This window comes from Diceros bicornis, chromosome 14 (genome assembly GCF_020826845.1).
Source record: "Diceros bicornis minor isolate mBicDic1 chromosome 14, mDicBic1.mat.cur, whole genome shotgun sequence".
NCBI lineage: Eukaryota > Metazoa > Chordata > Mammalia > Perissodactyla > Rhinocerotidae > Diceros > Diceros bicornis.
This window is the reverse complement of record NC_080753.1, coordinates 22733055-22753358: the sequence shown is the minus strand read 5'-3', so window position 1 is coordinate 22753358 and position 20304 is coordinate 22733055. Positions and strand designations below refer to the sequence as shown.

The following is a 20304-nucleotide window of genomic DNA, read 5'->3' as shown; positions in this document are numbered from 1 at the left end:
TGTACCCCACTGTCCTGCCAAGCAGGTATCATTTGGGGTGTGTGTTGACCATTCGTTTTGTGCTCCTGGCAAAGTGCAGCTAGTTATGCCAGGTCCCCTCACATGTGTCTAGAGGGACTGAAGTGCCATCACCCACCCCCCACAGCCTCATTCTAGGTCCCTCTGCTCCAAGGAAGACCAGGGTGATGCTAGCGTCTAATTTCTGTTTTTAGACTGTTTCAAAGCAGTCGTTAATAAAAAACTAATTAAAAATAACAGTCAGAGATCAAGACGAAGTGAAGCTTTTAGCCCATCTGGTTTTCCCATTTGTCATCAAGCAGCTACCTTTTCAAAGAGGTTTAAGCTTCTCGTCTGGAAGCTGTGGCCCCACAGCCTTGGTTACTTTTACAGGATGCCCCTCAGGTTGTGCCTCGGCATCTTGCTGGACGTGAAGGACTGACTTGGTGGGTGGGGGCTGGAGTGGGATGGGTGTGCTCTTGGCCACTGCGGGGCTGTTGTATAGTCCTCACTCTCTCGTTCGTTCATAACGTTCTTTTTGTCCCCATTTCCAGAGGGCTTCCGGGCTGACTTCTGTTGTTCCTTCGCACTTGATAAAGCTGCTCACGAGACGCAGTTCGGCAGGAGTGACCAGCACGGCAGTAAAGCAGCCAGCTCCCTCCGTCTGCCGGCCCAGGCCCAAAGCAGAGAGCGAGCCAAGCCCGGCACGGCAGAGCCGGCGCACCACGACCAGTTCCATCTAGTGCCTAATCACGTCCTGGTCTCCGCAGAAGGAAGCGTTTCTAAAAACACTGACTGCCTCGGCAGAGCACTGAAATTTGACAAAGCGGGCTTGGTTCAGTACCGGAGCGCGTCGGAGGAGAAGACCAGCCGGAGAGACTCCATGAAGGGCAGCGAGTGCCCTCCCGGCCCCGAAGGGCACCGGAAAACCTTGTCCAGACCGGATCATGGTACCGAGAGCAAACTCTCAAGTATCCTAGTAGATTCCCACTTGGAGATGACGTGTAACAATTCCTTCCAGGACAGAAGTCTGAGGAATTCCCCAAAGAATGAAGTTTTACACACAGACATCATGAAAGGGTCAGGCGAGCCCCAGGCAGATCTCCAGCTCACGAAGAGTTTAGAAACAACATTTAAGAACATCTTGGAACTCAAAAAGGCTGGGCGGCAGCCCCAGAGTGACCCCGTGGTTAGTGGCTCTGTTGAGTTAGACTTCCCCAACTTTTCTCCAATGGCTTCGCAGGAAAACTGCCTGGAAAAGTTCATCCCGGACCACAGTGAAGGCGTTGTCGAAACTGACTCCATTTTAGAAGCAGCTGTAAATAGTATCCTAGAGTGTTAATAGCCGCAGTCCTTCCCCCACCCCGCCCCTGAGACCCCGCCCTGGACAAGTTACATTCTTTCCTGGCAAAAGCAAATGGAAACTCTCCTGTCTCCAGCCTGCTTGATCTTTCATCACAGGTTCTTCTTTCTAATCTCAATCCCGTTCTTTGTTTAAGAGCAATACTCGTCATGGTTACAGGGAGATCCTTTAGTAAAATCAGTCCTTGTTAGAAGGCAGTCTGATAGGCCCTACACATTTCAAGTGTTATGAAAGTGCTTATAGTGATTTCTTTTTGTTTGCTTATTTGTTTTCTTTTTTAAAAAATACTGTAACTCAATGAGATCACAGTACACTTGGCCCTGGGTAAAATTCTGACAATCATAAGTCGTTTGAAAAGAACAGACTTATTAAAGAAAATCAAACAGGACTGATAGAAGCTACTTTTTAAAGAGTATCCCACCACATCTCCAAATTTTGGCTTTTGGGTTTTTTTGTTTATTTGTTGGAGGGGAGACCACAGGGTTCTCCCCCTCAGCCATCTCTGAGCAGTCAGTTGCTGGGGCCCCTGCAGCCCCCGTGTGAGCAGCCGGGAGCACAGGAGCAGGGCATTCACAGGGCTTCCTTGTTCATTGTTCAAAAGCTTTTCCGATGCTCCCAGAGCAAAACCTCATGCTTTCCAGCGTTATTTGTGTTGAATTTCATCTAGGGAATGCTCTGTTCTTGGTTGCACCAGCATGACTTGAGGTAATTTCACCAGGCTAAATAAAGGAAAATGGAAACCAGTTAAGTGGCACAGTGTACAGGGGAGGCTGGGAGAGAGCCATGAGGAATATAAAATGTATATATGTAAAAGCATATATATGTTTGCTATGGAGAAAAAACAAGCGTTTCGCATTTTATAATTGGATATAGTCAACCTTTGATGTATGTTTTTGTTTGTTGCTGGGTGTTGTTCCATTTAACCTCTCTTTGCACCCTTTCCCACAACAAATAGCCAAGCATCAAAAGCACTTTCATTTGAAAACTATGTTGTAATTTTTCAGTTTAAACTTTAAGGGGATTTTGGCCTTGTTTATGCTTCTTGTTGTCTGAGAACAGTAGTCACCCCCGGCAGCAATCATTACCAAAACACAGACAAACCAAAGGTAGCCAGCCAGCCCACCACTGAAAGGAAAGATCGGGACACGGGATTCCCACTTGACAGCCAAAGGACATGCCGTGTCATGGTTTGCATTTTGCCCGTGTTCATATCAGTGAACATGACTTATTGCTTTATTTATTTATATTTCTTTTCAGGGAGCTTTCCCCGTTTTCCTTTCTTGTATACCTGCCCCAGGTCTTCCTATTTCTGTTGTTACTTTCATTTTCAATGTCACTGTAACCATCGGTGATGTCCTATCATTGGGTAAGCTACATAACGGTATTTTATACGCACATACATGTGCGTGTGTGCATGTGTCTGAGCTGTTCAGATCCAGAGGTCATTTTGGTTGCAGTGTGTACACACTCACGCTCCCTCTTATGTGCACACACTCTCTCATTTAGTCTGTTTCTCTCTCTGGTTTTCGAGGTGCACCCACTGGTCTCCACTCGAACACCCTGCCAGGAGCTGCTTCTGGCTGTCCCCAGAATGGGGATGACCCCCATTGTCATCATGTTGGGCAATTCTTTTCCAGATTGGCCTGCAATGGAAAGGAAGGCTTCTGATTACTAGAAAACACAGCAACAGAAGACCTATACTCTCCCTGCCCCTTTGTCCCACCACACAAGGAAACTCTGTGAGACAGCCAGTCTTCATAAGAGCAAAGTCCCTTCTCCCACTCCCATCCCCCGGCCGATAGAAATTGGAAAATATGGGCCATTTTAGGGTTACCATTTTTTCCTTGTGCCAACGTCCAAGCTGCAGATTTCCCCTTTTTCCTGTATTGTAACATATTAGAAAGATAAGTTGGTATTGCCAGTTGGAACTTTCTGTTTGCGAAGCCCTGGGGTAACACCCTGTCCTGAACCCCATGATTTCATAGGCTCTTCTTCTCTTAGAGTTCATGCTCTCCTAATTCCTAGCAAGACTTAAAGATGGTCCCTCCTGATCAAATTTTTCTCATTGTGGAACTTTATACCTGGGAGCCTTCACATAGGCTACTAATGAGTTACATTAATTACTGCGAATCAGTGGAATTCTTAAGAGACAAGATAAGCTTCCTGTACACTTGTCACCTCTCTTTCTTCCCTGTCATCCCCGCTACCCAAGTCCCAGCTTTGCTATACACCATCTTAAAGGGTTTTTAAGCCCTAACACTTGTCTAGCAGATGGAGAGCCTAATTTACCAAAATGAAACTTGTAAATTTTTGTGTCCTTGTATGTAAGTTTACTTTTTATGGAGGAACAATTCTAGATAATGACAAATGAAGATTACAAAATGTATTTTACTCCTGCGATTAGGTTACGTGCACGTGGGTCATGACTCGCACACCGAGCTCCCTCGGGTGAAGGGTAAGAGAGCTCAGCCTCGGATGGCCAACATTCAGTTGTTCAGGTTCATTAGTCCAAGTTCAGTTTTAGAACTACCTGTACTCAGTAACAAAAATCATTTTCTTTCTTTTTTTTTCCGTTGTCGTTGTTGTGAAAAGTGTGAATTTGTTATTAAGCATTTGATTTTCTGTGTCCTTAAGTACTGCCTAAAGATAAAGCAAATTTTGAACTGGCAATTACGAAAAAGAACTATTTTAGCTCTGAAGAATTTAGTCAACTTTGTTAGATTAGGGAGGCCTTACAGACTGACTTGACTGAAAGAGGACGCGTCACTCACTGTCAGTGTGGTGTGGGCTTTATTTGCTTAAATACCTTCATTTGTATAGTATGTCTCACTTGAAATTGCTTTGTATACATTTTGTAAAAATATTTATAAAATGTTTTGTAAAAAAAAGTATAACAAATTGCAGTTTATTTTGTTATGTTGGATAAATACTGTTAAAACAAACCAGTCAGTAACTATATTGTTAATCCATGGTTAGGAAATGTTTAGTTGGAGATTACAAAATGAAACAACCATTGCAATACAGCCAAAGATTTGGGAAAATGTGCACCTGTGATTGTCTTGATTTTGCAAATAGGAATGGCTGCTTTTCCCAGAAGGAAAGGGTAAGTAAGTATTCAGTGGGAGTTCTATTTACAAGTTACAAGTTAAACAAAGCTGGGCAGTGAGGAAGTTTAGTCATGGACCTCTCTGGCCTCCATCCCTGTTCTTGTCACATGGGTCCTTAACTAAGAAAGGAAAAATGGGGCCATTTGAAAAGTTAGAGACGTGAGTCTCAGTCGGCAGGAAGTTTTCATCAATTATTGTATTTATTTTGTTTCTTCAAGGACAGGAAGGCTAAGGGGTAGGTAAAGAAAACTATTTTACATAAGACTTGTTCCAGAATTGACATGTTTCTCTTTGGATTCACACATTTGACCAAACTGTATTGAGAAATACCTCTGTAACTCATCTGTAAAATCAGTCCCAAGAGGCTGGTCTGAGTTCTTGCCCTCACATGTGTGACTCTACCCAACTTGTTAGAGAAACTACGGGGAAATGTACTTCTGGGGGTGAGGGTATACTACTACTTAAATTTTTCTATGGGGTTTAGAATTTATACTTATAATTCCTTATTTTATGGTTTAATTGCATCCCCCACCCTTAAAGCAGTAGCAGTCAGGGAAACCAAGACTCTGCAGTAATGGATATAGAAATAGGAAGTAGTTCTCATATAACTAACAGAAGTTAGAATAATCACGTCAGTGGACGGATCCCTTAATGTCTTTGGCAGCGTTGCCCTGATGTCAAGCTTCTTCTTGCTAAGGATATGTGTCCAACATGACGTTCTTGCCCCTCTTCAGGCCATTTGCAATAGGAGTGCCCCATGAACGAAGAGTTAGAAGGAAGGATCATCTGGCTGCTTGGTTAGGATCAGAGTCTCTGTGTTCCCAGGGGCAGGCCCAGAGGAAAGACCAGGCATCTTCTCTCAGGATGGTTAAAGCCCCCAGCCCTGCGTATGGGAGGCCATGTTCCAAGAGAAGGGCCCCAGCACTCCCCGATGTGGAGAAAGAGGCCAGTGGATTATTGGGGGGAAAGGGAAGGGAAAAGAAAGAAACCTCCACCGTCTGGGGGCACTGACACAGCATCTCTCAGGCAGGGCTCTAGCTCTGCTGTCCTCAAGAGGTGAGACTCAGGGTCCAGGCCCTGGCTGTGCTTCAGCCCGTGTGTGCTCTCCGAGACAGACTTCTGGGCATCCAGCTGAGGGTGGAGAGCATAAACCGCCAAATGTTCACTGAGCAGTTTAACAGGCACTGCGCCAGACACTGGAGCTACTGGATAATTCAGGCATGACTTCTGCTCTTGGGGAGCTCACAGGCTGGAGCAGAAACAAGTACATAAATAACTGTATTACATTTGGGAACTGACTGGAGTTCAGGAGAGAAGAGACGGGGGCTGAAATTCTTCCAGTCTGCCACTTCGTAGAGAGCTGCAATCCATATTTCCATGCCCTGGGTCTTAGTACAGTTGCCTGAGTTAGATTTGAGAAAAAAAGCATGATACTTTCTGCAGGAATGAAAATAAAGGCACTTTGTAATATAATGTTAAATATGTGGACAAATCTGGCTCAGTATACACACAAATGATAGGAGCACATGTGTAGCATAAAGTGGATTCTGTAATATGAATAGCCTGTGTCTACATTGCTGCAGGTAAAAGACCTTTATAAGAAACCCTAATCTATATTCTTTGTAGGCATGTGCTAGAGCCTGGCCTTGGAAAACACTTGCGAAGGCAAGAAGATCCTTAGGAAAAAATCACTTCTGTGAAGGTCACGGAAAGCAGTGCAATGGGGTGGGCAGACAGTGCCTTTGGCAGCAGAATCTGGAAACAGGTCCCAGTACTTCATCTAACATGTAATCAGACACCTTCATGCTGGTTACTCTCAGCCTCAGCTCCCTTGCCTATAAACTAGGAAGACTTGTCCTGGCCCTCCACTTCTTAGGGTGTACAATGAGGTGTTATTGAAGAAGTGTGGAAGGTACAATAAGCTAATGTTCCATTATCCCTGAAATAATTCAGCAGAGGTTTGGGTTTTCCCGTTGTGCTTTGGTCTTACCTGCTGCACACTGGCTCTTTCCTACCCTAGCTTTCCTATGTCTATCCTCAACCCTCAGAAGTCTGCTGCCCTTCACCTGTTCTCTCCTTTTTCCTTCCCAATTTTGCTCCCTTATGCTTGTTTTTCATCAGGATCAAAAGCTGTTGTCCATGTTGCCTTCCCCAACCCCAGGCTTATCTGGCAGCTCTCACACTCATCTCTCTCCCACCTGCTTCCTGGTAACCCCACATCACTCTCTAAGGAAAGCTTGAAACAAAATGAAGTTGACCGCAAGAAAGGTCATAATCCAAGAAAGAGGTTTGGGGAAGATGGGAGATTACAGATGGAGGCCCCTCTCGGTTGTGTTGGGTGTGGTGGTTTTGCCCTACTGAGAAGGAAGGCACTGCTCAATTATCTCTTAAGTAAAAAAGAGTAGGATTACAAATAATCCAGAAGTGCAGACAATACTGAAATAACTTATTGTGGAATATGTTAGGAAAGAAATCCTGGAGTCAACGCAGAGAACCACAAAATGTTAGTCCTGAAAGGAGTCTTTTTTAATTTTCTTTTTTTGCTGAGGAAGATTCACCCTGAGCTAACATCTGTTGCCGATTTTCCTTTTTTTTTGCTTGAGGAAGATTAGCCCTGAGCTAACATCTGTGCCAATCTTTCCTCCATTTTGTATGTGGGTTGCAGCCACAGCATGGCTGACGAGTGGTATAGGTTCGCACCCAGGATCCAAACCTGCAAACCTGGGCCACCAAAGCAGAGCACGCCGACCTTAACCACTAGGGCACAGGGCCAGCCCCTGAAAGGAGTCTTTAAAAACATATAGTCAAGTGGTTTCTAAAACAGGCAAATCACAAGAACCTAATTACCTGGAGAGTAATACCTGAGTAATACCTTAGTTTTTCTTAAACTAATACATATATGATAAAGGGCATAAAATAAATGTAAATTTTTCTCCTGTTCCAGGACCTACTCCCATTTCCCAAAAATGTTTCAAGTTTCTTGTAGATCCGTCCAGAATTGTTACATACAAATACATTTATAGCCAAAAAGCAAAAACAATAACAAAATAATCTGGGACTGCTCTTACACCCTATTCAGTATTTTGCTTTTTCCGATGTAACCAAACGTCCGGGAGTATTATTGTCAGGATTCTTTGGTTATAAGCAACAGAAACAGATCTGGTTAACCAGCATAAAGGAGTTTTATAGGAAGGATAAGGACTGAAGGGAAGATTGAAGAAACACCAGGCTTGAGAAGGACAGGAACAAGGAAACTCCAGGAGGTCTTAGTAGGTGGAAATCCTTAAAAGTCTTGCCCCAAACCTCCTACATTTCTTCTATCATCACTCTGCTCAAGATTCAAAGCCCAGAGGGGCTGGCTTGGTGGCATAGTGGTTACGTTTGCGCACCCTGCTTCAGCGGCCTGGGGTTCGAGAGTTTGCATCCCGGGCACGGACCTACACGCTGCTCATTAAGCCATGCTGTGGTGGCATCCCATATAAAGTAGAGGAAGATGGGCCCAGATGTTAGCTCAGGGCCAATCCTTCTCAGCAAAAAGAGGAAGATTGGCAACGGATGTTAGTTCAGCGGCCAATCTTCCTCACCAAATAAAATAAAATAAACTTTAAAAAAGATTCAGGGGGCTGGCCCGGTGGCATAGCAGTTAAGTTCTCACACTCTGCTTCGGCAGCCCAGGGTCCGCCAGTTCAGATCCTTGGCACGGACCTACTCACTGCTCATTAAGCCACGCTGAGGCAGCGTCCCACATAGAGCAACTAGAAGGATGTACAACTATGACATACAGCTATTAAAAAAAAGGGGGGGGCTGGCCCCGTGGCATAGCAGTTAAGTGCGGGCGCTCCACTGCTGGCGGCCCAGGTTCAGATCCCGGGCGTGCACCAACACACCGCTAGTCAGGCCATGCTGTGGTGGTGTCCTGTATATAGCGGAGGAAGATTGGCATGGATGTTAGCTCAGGGCCAGTCTTCCTCAGCAAAAAGAGGAGGATAGGCATGGATGTTAGCTCAGGGCTGGTCTTCCTCACAAACAAACAAACAAAAAGATTCAAAACCCAGAGAAGTTTAGGGTCTCATGCCCCCTCCCACTTGGGAGGTGGAAGAAGTTGAAAAGATCTTCCAGAGACACCTTCAACTTATGTATTACGAGGCCAAGTATTTGGATATGATATCCTGCCCTCCCAAGGCTGTGCACGATGAGGGAGAGGCCAGTCCACAGGAGAAATGGGATTCTGTTAAGAAATGGGAACGGATGTCAGCAGGCCAAAAAATGAAAAACACCCACCACTGAGATTCTGGGACGTGAAGACCTACCTCACTGTACATAATTGCGTAATCTTCCATAATTTATTTAACCATTCCCTAATGATGGACAACTGAAGTGGTTAAGAAAAAAGAGAACAGAAGCTTCTGAGGACAGGCTAAAAAAGAATAAGATTCTTGAAGCTGTAAATGGCCATGCCTCGCTCTCATTCAGTAACCTCACTTTGACATAAAAAATCTTTATCTTGTCCCGTGCTAGGGCACATGGTCAATGGATTCAGTTAGTGAACAATTTTGGGTTGAAGAGGACTTGACCTCTTTCTCTGGGTCAGTCTGGGGGAATAGCTTTGGCCCTGAGAATAAGTACTCTCCTAGCACCATCTGCTGGCATTAGAAAACCTTGCCTGATTCCTGGTCTCCAAGTCTCTCTCAGCCAGGAGTATTAATACCGCTGAGGGCCAGCCCCGTGGCTTGGCAGTTGAGTGCAAGTGCTCCATTGCTGGCGGCCCGGGTTCGAATCCCGGGCGCGCACCGACGCACCGCTTCTCCAGCCATGCTGAGGCCGTGTCCCACATACAGCAACTAGAAGGATGTGCAGCTATGACATACAACTATCTACTGGGGCTTTGGGGGAATAAATAGATAAATAAATAAAATTAATACCGCTGAAATTCCTCCTCTCCTTAATACCTTCAGTACCACAGAACCTACCTTTATCTGTAGATAGGGGAAGTTACAAAATGTTGACTTATTTTTGTTCCTTGTTTACTATCTAATGGATGTTTTACACTTGGGCGACCCTTCTGTTTTTGCCTCTTTACAGAGACACATGGTGAGGTGCTGCTGAAAGAGTGGATGAGAATGAGCCTCACGCCAGTCTGTGACTCTGAAGATTGTGTTGTCCTTTGACATTTATTTACCAGGTAGTGAGCTCCGTGCATGGAACTTTCTGGTTGGACTAGTTACACAGCACATACCAATATGACGCCTTAAGCTTAGATAGTTAACGAGTCCCTGCAGGTGCCCATTGTTGTGACAGGTGCTGTGAAAGATTCACAGAAGCATGACACAAATTCCCCGCCTTCAGAGCACCCAATGTAATTAGAAAAACAACAAATAAAACAGTACAGGAGAAAGTCTGTGGTGAAGTCTGTAAGTGCCGACTGTCAAATAATGACATTGCCCTAGACCTTAGGATAGATATATGTATTGTGCTAGACATTTGGCAATGCCTGGATACATTTTTATTTGTCACAACGGGGGTGTGGGTGCTACTGGCATGTACCGAGTAGAAGCCTGGGATGCTGCTAAACATCCTACAATGCACATGACAGTCACCCCTAACAAAGAGTTATCTGGCCCCAAATGCCTATAGTGCCAAGATTGAGAAACCTGTGCTAGACCCCTAGGAACAGTGATGAGCAAGGCAGGCATGATCCCCGCCCTCCTAGTATCACGGGGAAGAAATGTTAAAAATATAATAATAATGTGCTAGAAGAATTCAGAGAAAGGAAAGAGACTACTCTAGAACCTTGCTAGTCAAAGTGTAGCCTATAGACCTGAAGCATCTGCATCACTTTGAAGCGTGTTAAAAACGCAAAGTATCAACCCTCGACCCCCCCCAACCCCTTCTGAATAAAAATCTGCATTTTAACAAGATCCTCAGGTGACTCCTATGCACCTTAATGCTTGAGATGCGCTGCTCTAGAGGCTTCCAGAAAAGACAGGACGTGAGTTGTTTTTCATCGTTTTATGAACACCAGGAGAGAAGGACGCGTTATTCCAGGTGGTGAGAGCTATGAGGGAAGGTTCTGAGATGGCAAGGAGGAATTTCTAGTTTTCGGTCCATCACTAATAATTAACATAGTGTTGGCTGCTTACAGTCAGACACTGTGCTAAGCGTTTTACTGGGCTATCTCATATAATCCTCATGACACCTTTTTATGGGTAAAGGAAACCAAGGTACAGAAGGGTTAAATAATTTGCTCAGGGACCCACTGACGGAGCCGGGCAGACAGAATCGGAGCTGCATTCCTCACCATCCTAAATGGTCCACAACACCTCCACCCACACTTCAGAGACAAAGCCTCAACCCCAGCTCGCTACTAAGTGACAAGCCTACCCCCAGATCCCCTGCGCCCGTTTCCAGAGCGCCGCAGCGGAGCAGAAGCCGGAAGAGCGCCGCCCACCAACACCGGACGTCGTAGGTGCATTGTGGGAAGCGTCTCCTTGTTTATAGCCCGGCCATCAGCCTTATGAGACTATAGCTTAAATGAAAAGGGCTGGATTTTGAAGGTAACACAGGCTCTAAAATGCTTGGAAGCAGTGCGAAGGAAGCTCTGTACAACTTTTGGAGGAATCAGGGTTAGCAAAACCTCGGCGGGTCACTGCTGTTGAGAGGGCGGTGACTGTCGCGGTCAGCCAGCCGTAAGCTAGACTAGACGTCTCTATGGTCAAGTAAACATAGAGCGGTTCCTCTCTTTCCCACGTGGTGGGGCTGCGCATGAGCGGGAGCCGTGGCAGCGGGAAGATGGCGGAGGAAGAGTAAGTGTTTGGGGCTTTGACTCTTTGGAGTGGGGTCTTGAGCATCCGGTGCCATCCACGGTGTTTGTTCCTCGGTGGCGGAAGATAAAGATACTTGTGAGCTGAAGGAAGAGAATAGAAAAGGCTCCAGATTACAGAGGGTCGGGCGAGGGTTGAGGAGCCAGAGGGTTGGGGCGGGGGGCGAGGGGGGGCCCGCCGTCGAGTTCGGTTACCTGGAGGGTTGAAGATTGACTTTTAGGCAGCGGGGTGGAGAGTGCCAGAGTTGGGTTCTCCCAGCCTGACTTTAGTGTTCCCCCTGCAGATGGATTTGCACGTGCCCCAGCCCCACAGGGTATTACTAGAATCATGTCGTTGCTAGTGGTACTAGTGTTTATAAAGGCTGTGGCAGTAAAAGCTCCATTGACGTATACAAGAACCAGAGGCCCAGGGAGTGAGGACTTTTTAAGGCTTTGGGGACGAGTGAATGTTAGGGGTCTCAGTCCTTAGGAATTTGAAGTCAGTAATGTTTCCCGAAGCTCAGGAAATGGTTTGGAAATTCGTTGAAGATTTATTTCCTAAACTTTGTTGCTGATCTCGATTTTCTGTATCAGGCAAAGAAAAAAGATCCCTTTGGTTCCAGAAAATCTCCTGAAAAAGAGGAAGGCTTATCAGGCCCTCAAAGCCACCCAGGCAAAGCAGGCACTTTTGGAAAAGAGGAAGGTAATGCTGGGGAACCAGGAGGAAGGGATTTGAAGTGGTATTTGGTGAGTTTATCCAGCACGGGTTGAACTGGATTTGGTGTGGACAGTCCCTTCCTCCATCAATTCCATTATACCATGTATAGGGTTCATGCCTTCATTTAGCAAATATTTATCAAACACTTTCTGCAGGCAAAATTCTGGAATCAAGTTTGTGAAGGAAAAAGTGAAATGGCAGTTGTTCCTTCTAGCTACATATCGAATGATTTGAGAGACCAGACATACCTTTGTACCTGGAGGAACACATACATATTTTTTAAACGTGCCAAACAATTTTTACTATTTGCAAAATGGTTTTGGAGAAAAATATGTAATTTGTAAAAAATACATAAATTGTAAAAGTGTTTTGGAGGCAGGAACAAAGCTCATGCTTGATTTGTATTTTATGATGCCTAACACAATTAGGTTCCATAAACACTTGTTGGAAAACATTGGTTAACAGCATGTAAACTAATTTTTTGTTTGTTTATTTAGCAAGGACTTGTCCCAGTAGTTCCCAAGTTTTCTCAAGTCCACCTTTATTTCGGTATCTCATTTTTTCCTTGTTTGAGAATAGAGGACATTTGCTCCCCTTTGCAGAACACAGGAGGAAATAAGCTCTGTGAATAGTGATTCGTGAAGTACTGTTGTGGTAGTAAAGATAAATAGAGGCACAAAATGGTGGTGATGGTCTGCCTTCTCTGTAGCAGAAGAAAAAAGGAAAAGAGCTCAGATTTAAGCGACTGGAATGGTTCCTACATGATTCCTGGCGGCAAAAACGTGACAGGGTGCGCCTCAGACGACTGGAAGTGAAACCTCACGCCTTGGAAGTGCCAGATGAACATTCCTTGGCCTTTGTCATACGAATCCAAAGGTAGGGTACTTGCGAGATGCCGTTAGGCTGGTCAAACTATTCGTTCACCTTTAGACCCAATCTCCAGGGCATGAGGAGATAGTAGGCCTTAAGCTGCTAACTAAGGCAAGTTGTGCTGGGCATTCAGAGTTGAGCACAACATACTTTTTGTCTTGAAGGTTAAGGAAACTTACTTTAGGCAAATAGACATGAAAATATGCCAAGTGCTGTGAGGGCCAAGTGGGGGTTGGAGGGCTGGTAGTGGAGGGTGTGTGTGTGCACTGGTTAAGGACACTCTCTAAAGCAGGCACTTGAAGCTGAGACCTGCAAACATGAAAGGAATTAACTAGTGTTGGGGGAAGGCTTTGTAGGTGTAGATGCCAAGAGTCCTGATGTGAGGGAATCTAGGCATCTTTCTAGGAGCTGAACCAAGGTCTAGTGGGTGGATGGAGCATATTCAGTGCTGAGGAGAGTGCATAAAGCTTTTTCCACAGTTAGTGACACTTCCCTTACCCATTCCTACCTGCAGATACAACTCTGCCTCCTCTTGTTTCTCCTAGCCAGTCACCCAAACCAGGAACCTGTGGGTTTTAAGTATTTATGAACTCTCTTTATTAGTCCTCCTACCACTGCCGGCGATCTCTTTCCTGGACTATCACATTAGCTTCTAACTGGGTTTCCCTGCGTCTGGTGTCACATTCTCAGATCTGTCTTATGATTTTATATAATTTTATTTATTTATTTTTTTTCCCCCAAAGCCCCAGTAGATAGTTGTATGTCATAGCTGCACATTCCTCTAGTTGCTGTATGTGGGACACGGCCTCAGCATGGCCGGAGAAGCAGTGCGTCAGTGCGTGCCCGGGATCCGAACCCAGGCCACCAGCAGCGGAGCACACGCACTTAACTGCTAAGCCACGGGGCCGGCCCCTCAGATCTATCTTATATGGTTTCCTCAGTGATTGTCAAAAAGAAATCTGATCATGTCGTCTTTACTTAAAATCTCCCATAGCTTTAACCTCCCACAGAAGCAAGTTCAGTTTCCTTAGCTTGACACACATAGCCCCACCCCACACACAGGCACACACACCACAAATGCAGGGACCATCTCTTTTCCCGTAGCATCAGGCATTGCTCCACATCACGTGGAAATGGTCTGTTTACATAGCTGCCTCCCACTCAGCTGAGCTCTGAGGCACGGTCTGTCTACTCTCTGGGTGCCAGTAGTGGCATACATTTCACAGGTGCTCACTGGACTGACATAACCTGAATAGAGCCTGACTTCCTCCGTTTCAGGATTAATGGGGTGAGTTTACTGGTGCAGAATACCATTGCAAAGCTTCGCCTAAAGAAGATTTTCAGTGGTGTCTTTGTCAAGGTGACATCTCACACTATAAAAATGCTGCGTATAGTGGAACCTTATGTGACCTGGGGGTGAGTATAGTGTTTTTTCTGTCTGGTTTCACATTAAATTGTATTTGAGCATGTTGAGAACATTAGGATGCACAGGGTACTGTTTTCCAAGGCCTGTGTTGCCGTGTTAAAGGAACATTTTGCTGTGACCACAGTCAGCAGAAATCAATTGCTAGCCTTAAGAGCCTTGGAACATGGGACAGGTAGAGCAGGAGGTGTCAGTGCTGCTGATAATGTACCGTGAACGGTACCATGGCAGTGCTTGTTTGTTTGTAGGCTGGGGCTGAGTAAGATGGGTAAAGGAGAGAGAAATTCTTGGAGTCTTGAAGCAGAGCTAGGGGCAGTGCTTGTATAAGAGTAGTATTCCTTCAAACATTAAACCCCAACAAGGCTCGCATTTAATTTCAAACTTTTTATTTTTGTGAGGAAGATCAGTCCTGAGCTAACATCTGCCAATCCTCCTCTGTTTGCTGAGGAAGACTGGTCCTGGGCTAACATCCATGCCCATCTTCCTCCACTTTATATGGGACACCGGCACAACAAGGCTTGACAAGCGGTGCGTCCGTGTGTGCCCGGGATCCGAACCCCGGGCCACCACAGCGGAGTGCACGCACTTAACCGCTACACCATCAGGTCGGCCCCTAATTTCAAACTCTTGCATCCTCTTGAGTAGAGGGTTGCCTAAGGCCAAAGTCCTGGACTCTAAGCCAGGACTTGTTTTATTTTTGCCTGGGAAATAAATGTTTTTGCCTGGTGAATATTTATATCCATAAGTTTTAATTTCTAATTACATAGTCAGGGCCACTCTGGTTGTTTACCCCCTTCTTCACTTGTGTATTCCCAAGCATCCCAGCTGCAGTGTGATTGCAGGGCACTTCCTGGTGAGAAGGGGTACTTGGGAGAATGTCTCCTCAGCCAGGCTGTAGGACTGAGTGGCCCTTGTAATGCAGTGTGCCAGGGGCTGGCTAAGGCTGTCCTTTATTCTGCCTCACATAGATTTCCAAATCTGAAGTCTGTCCGGGAACTCATCTTGAAACGTGGACAAGCCAGGGTCAAGAATAAAACCATCCCTCTGACAGACAACACAGTGATTGAGGAGCACCTGGGTGAGTGTTGCATATTAGGGGTCAGTTGGGGCAGAAAGCAAGGATCTGGTGGTCTCAATGTGAGTTCCAGGTCATAGTCTTCTTGGAGTCCCAAGAACCTGGCAGGGTACCCAGCTCTGGCATATAAGAGCCTTGCAGTATACACTGGGTAAATGTTGAATAAAGGAATCTGTACCTTATGTTTCTTAGGCAAGTTTGGTGTCATTTGCTTGGAAGACCTCATTCATGAAATTGCCTTCCCGGGGAAGAATTTCCAGATGATCTCAGCGTTCTTGCGCCCTTTCCACCTCTCAGTGGCCCGTCACGCTACCAAGAATAGAGTGGGCTTCCTCAAGGAGGTGGGCTCACCTGGCTATCGAGGTGAACGCATCAATCAGCTCATCCGGCAGCTGAACTAAACCCAGGTGAGGCTGGGATGACTTGATGGACCACGTCTTGCCACTTAAAAATTCTTTTTGCATTTGCCAGTATTGGAGAGTAACCTTGGCATTTGGGGGAGAGAGGAGGCTGGTGGATGGAGACCTGCTTGGAGCAGTGAGCGCCTGGTTAGGGTGTGGGAATGTATATCCCAAGAATTACAGGCTAGAGGGTGTTGAGTAACAACAACAACAAAACTACTGTATTGTGGTCATTTAGCTGGAATTGGGGAGAGAATAATATTAAAACTAATTTCAAAAAGGATTTGAAAATCTAAACCATCTCTTTTGTGGAATTTCAACTCTTTGAAATTGCTTTTTATTACTGTTTTTACTCTTAGGTGCCAGGTTGCAGTGAATTTGTATTAATGAAGTTGTGTTATTCTTCAGAATATCTGAAAGCACAATGCATTGGAAGCATGGTTGTTTTTATTTTTGGAATCATTATCCAGTATCTTCAAAGAAGATTATTTTCTGCTATATCTTCAGGAACTGGAGAGGAAGGAGAAGATAGTGATGTTTCTAGCAGGCACTTCTCATCACAGCCCAGTTCCGAGGAAAAATTCCAGTGTATTTTCCACGTTGGCCACCGCTGCCACCTCTGAAGTTAGCAAAGGACTCGTGCCACAGAGGAGGCAGTCCTGCTTTGTCACATTTTCTATCTATAAATAGATCTATCTATCTATTTATTTGGTGAATAAATACCAGACAGCAGTGGACCAAGCCCAGAGGCATACTTGAACCTGGAGATTCCTAGGGCCTTGTTTTGGAAAGAACTTAAAATATGATTAGAAGAGCACAAAAATAGTGCTCAGTTGTCTCTGCTGTGAGTCTGTGTTCTAACTTTTCAGGGATGGCTTTGCGAGCTCTCGGACTTGGCTGGCTCGAAGTGTATCTGGTGGTTTCCTTATCCTAGCCTGCAGCTGGCTTGGTCCTTTTCTGCAGCTTGGGCTTTCAACCTATTCTTGGATGTATGAGAAGGGAAAGGACCCTTTCCCCAGGAACACATGAATAAACTCAAAGCTTGAAAGTTGAGGGTGTTTGTAGACCCTTTGCAGGAACCCATGGTCCTTATGTGAGGAAGTCCTGCACTATCAGGATTGGTCAGCCAGGCCCTCACCTTGCTTGGCTCCTGGTTCCATGTCCTGTGGAAGACCAAAGCTTACCAAAATAGCTTTTGTCCTTCGAGCTAATTGGCTGTTTGATGTTAAGAACACAGTGGTAGATTGCTGAGCCCCTGTCCCAGCTGTAACTTGGGGAACTGCCTACCATTTATTTCCACTGGGCTTCAGGATGGAATTTTCTGGTTTCCCTGATGATCAGTCCTCTGCCTAAAACCCAAATCAGAAAAGAATGAACCACTTTCTTGGTTTGGCATGGATGAAATTTGCGCTATTTTGTCTTTTAGGCCCCAGGCAAGCAATTTAATTAGACCCTTTCCTTGCATATTCTAGACTTCTGGAGTCTAGAATATGCCCTCTATTGCCCTCTATTCTGCTGGTAATGACGTAGTAGACCAGGCTCCTGGGCATCTAAAAAGGGAGGTCTGATTCTACTGTGTTTATCATCACTGTCCACCCCTAAATGAGCCTGCCTTCTGCTCCTGTCACTCAATTGCCTCAACTTGCCATCTAAGCAGTTGAATGAGGGTGTACCAGGCCCAGGTTAAGACTTGTAAACATGCTTATATTAACCATTGTCCCTGAAGATCAGCTTTGCTGCAGTTTTGGCTCATGGGGCCCTCAAACATAGCTGTGAGATTGAGTTAGAGGTGTAATAATGCCTTAAAATGTACCAGGTTATGAGTAATTAATTAGGTTGGTTGGCTCAAGAGTTAACCTGCCGGGAATAGATGTTACAGATGTAACTCTCGTACCATAAAGCATTATGAAGTCAAATTACTTCAAAATGATGTATGAAAAAGCCATGGGAAAAGAGCAGTTGTGAGTGTGGAAGCCCAGGGTTTGTATCCCAGATCAGTCTCATACTAAATATGGGAATATTTCCAGTCTTGCTTGTAAAATGGGGCAAATAAAGTCTAGCCTTTCTGCCACAGATGGTTAAAAGGATTAAGCAAAGTAAGTTTTGGTGTTTTTGTGTGTGTGTGTGTGTGTGTGTGAGGAAGATCAGCCCTGAGCTAACATCTGTGCCAATCCTCTTTTTGCTGAGGAAGACCAGCCCTGAGTTAACATCTATAGCCAATCCTCCTTTTTTTTCCCTTTTTCTCCCCAAAGCCCCAGTAGATAGCTGCATGTCATAGTTGCACATCCTTCCAGCTGTTGTATGTGGGACGCCACCTCAGCACAGCCAGATCTGAACCCAGGCAGCCAGCAGCGGAGGGCGTGCACCCAACCGCTAAGCCATGGGGCTGGCCCCAAGCAAAATAAGTTTTTAACTTAGAATTGTTTGTAAATAAAAGGCTATAAAAATTATGCACTTCTGTCTGGTGTACCATGATATACCGTTTCCTGAACAAGTTGTGGGACTATCCCTTTTATTTCTAGAATAAAGCTTGTCCTATTATGTAATCTGTAGATTAGTGTATGCTAATGTGGGTTGTTCATGACAGTCAGCAATCTACCTGATAAGTTCTAGGTGTAGGGAAAATAACCTAGTTTCAGGAAGCAAGAATAGGTGCAGTGAGCCACATGGCCTCTTGCAAGAGACTGACTGCAGAAGGTGGTCGTGGGAGCTTTTCCTCTGCTCTAAGCCCATAGCCCCTTGCCTGACCTGGCTGGTTCCCAGAGCCAAGGGTTCTAAGGTTTGTGTTGTTTGTTGGGATTTTTTTTTTAATGCTTGAAATTTCGTTCATTTAATGTATCTTTGAAGTCATTCTGGGGCCAAGTTTTATCATCAAACCTGTTACTAACTGCCTGTCTGGAGAATGGCCGTCTAAAATGGATCCCGTATTCAGTTCCATAGCCACCAGAATAAACTGAATCAGGAGATAAATACTGATGTTCTTGTACATTCCTAAGAAACTTCCCAGTGGGTCAGACCCCTTTAGTGTATCCCAAGGAGCATTTTTAAAGTGAAAACATATTTATGCATCGCAGATAGTCAAGTAAGTATGACATTTGTTTCAATTACAAATAAGGACTGAAACAGGATTTAAAAAAAAAAAAAATTTAATGAAGATCATGGTTAAGAAATACGGATACAAAACAACCCCAATGATGCTCCCAGGAGGCTTAAGTCCAGTTGAGACAGGTCAGGGCGAATGCACAAAAGATGAGGAACAGAGTGGCCAGTATCCAGGGTCCGAGTTTATACAGGACGCCGTCACGCTCTCCAGATCTCGGCTCAAAGGACCTCGAGCTTCAGGAACCCACTGCGTGTCATTTAGGAAGGAGTGGTCGCTGCCTCCCCGGGGCCGGGCCCCTCCAGGCGGCTCCTCTACCCGTACCCGAGGGTCCGCGGGGCCTGGGGCCTCGGGTCTAGGGCGGGGGCGCGGGGGCGTCGGCCGAGCCCGCGGCCTCCCAGGGCTTGGGCCTCCGCGGGAGCCGGGACGCCGTGGGCTCGCCACGGGTCGCCGCGATGTGGCGCCTCTCGAGGCCCGGGAGCTGCCGGCCCTGCTGGACCAGCTGCAGGAGCTGCGCCAGAGTCACGGGGGCCGGGGCCAACTCCTCGGGCGTGGGAGCGCTGCCGGACCAGCGCGGACCGCCCTGCCGCTCCATGTCTGCCGGCGAAACCAGACGGCCTGTGGCGAGGCAAACACTTCCGGGTGGCGTGGGAGCAACCACCGTCAGAGGAAATGAAGGGGGGTCGCAGACCAGACCACGCCGGCCCAGAAAGTGGGGAGCATTGAGAACCAGGACCAGCTCCGCGCAGGAGCGCTTCACACACACACACACACACACACACACACACACAATTTAGCCCACCCCAGAGCCTCCAACGTGGAATGTGCTTTAGAAGAAACTTGAAGGCTTACACCGACCGGAACGTGCATGCCGACACGCTGATGCAAGCAGAAAGACCCACGTTTGCACAATAGGCACCGCGCACATACCTACTTCCATGCACACGCAGAAGTGCGCACGTACAGGGACACGTGCATGGACATATGGGGGGGGCGGCATAATCTCCATCCCAGGCTCCGAAGCACCAGACAGATAATGGCTGCGGAGCTATCTCCAGTGGCCTCAGGAGAACTGGGAATAAGTGACACCACTGCAGGGCCTGGCCACTCTTCCCATTTCCTGCCATCCAGACTCTGCTCTTGGTGTTCCCGAAAGGGATGAAAGGAGATGAAGGCAGGCCAGGTGTGCTGCAGTCCCTCTGACTGCTTGGAAGATCAGTACCAATATTTCTCAGGTTTCTATCAAAAGCTAGCCTGATCTTAATCAGGTAATCCAAGTTTAATTATTATTAATAGGACAAACTGGCATCATGTGTCTCCTGATGGGAGGCACTGAGAAGGATACTACAGATGTAGGAATACTGCGTCTCTTCTGTAGTATTCCTGCTGACAATGTTCTCTCTGAATCTGATCTTGAGGAAATAGACAAACCAAAGTGAGAGACATTCTGC

The 20304-nt window shown here is 46.1% G+C and overlaps 3 protein-coding genes across 6 annotated transcripts in view; 2 read left to right on the top strand and 1 right to left on the bottom strand.

Moving 5' to 3' along the window:
- Positions 1 to 4477, top strand: part of BICRAL (BICRA like chromatin remodeling complex associated protein) — a 90873-nt gene extending 86396 nt beyond the window's left edge. For both annotated transcript variants that reach the window (XM_058554360.1, XM_058554361.1), the window contains exon 13: positions 552 to 4477. In XM_058554360.1, coding sequence (XP_058410343.1) covers positions 552 to 1339 — 788 coding nt within the window. In that variant the 3' untranslated portion in view covers positions 1340 to 4477. The remainder of the gene's footprint in view (positions 1 to 551) is intronic.
- Positions 4478 to 11051: 6574 nt separating this feature from the next.
- On the top strand, positions 11052 to 16806 carry RPL7L1 (ribosomal protein L7 like 1). 3 transcript variants are annotated; one of them, XM_058554358.1, is made up of 7 exons: positions 11052 to 11270; positions 11861 to 11969; positions 12700 to 12860; positions 14133 to 14270; positions 15246 to 15355; positions 15545 to 15759; positions 16162 to 16806. In XM_058554358.1, the coding sequence occupies exons 1-6, from the start codon at positions 11230 to 11232 to the stop codon at positions 15751 to 15753; spliced, it is 768 nt and encodes a 255-aa protein (XP_058410341.1). In that variant the 5' UTR covers positions 11052 to 11229; the 3' UTR covers positions 15754 to 15759; positions 16162 to 16806. The 3 variants fall into 3 exon arrangements, with proteins under 3 accessions (XP_058410341.1, XP_058410340.1, XP_058410339.1); XM_058554357.1 differs by having other exon boundaries at positions 12697 to 12860; positions 16113 to 16806; XM_058554356.1 differs by having other exon boundaries at positions 11053 to 11270; positions 12697 to 12860.
- Positions 16807 to 18881: 2075 nt separating this feature from the next.
- C14H6orf226 (chromosome 14 C6orf226 homolog) lies at positions 18882 to 19607 on the bottom strand. Its single transcript, XM_058554359.1, has one exon. It carries the CDS (start codon positions 19446 to 19448, stop codon positions 19209 to 19211), a length of 240 nt encoding a protein of 79 aa, XP_058410342.1. The 5' UTR covers positions 19449 to 19607; the 3' UTR covers positions 18882 to 19208.
- Positions 19608 to 20304: the final 697 nt, after the last annotated feature.

What these genes read in the sequence shown, in the direction of transcription:
- RPL7L1 (XM_058554357.1), top strand. Translation starts at nt 11,230, where the DNA reads ATGAGCGGGAGCCGTGGCAGCGGGAAGATGGCGGAGGAAGA. An exon ending in GGGAAGATGGCGGAGGAAGA is followed by an intron (nt 11,271 to 11,860) that starts GTAAGTGTTTGG and finishes TTTCTGTATCAG; the next exon opens with GCAAAGAAAAAAGATCCCTT. An exon ending in TTTGTCATACGAATCCAAAG is followed by an intron (nt 12,861 to 14,132) that starts GTAGGGTACTTG and finishes CCTCCGTTTCAG; the next exon opens with GATTAATGGGGTGAGTTTAC.
- C14H6orf226 (XM_058554359.1), bottom strand. Translation starts at nt 19,448, where the DNA reads ATGGAGCGGCAGGGCGGTCCGCGCTGGTCCGGCAGCGCTCCCACGCCC.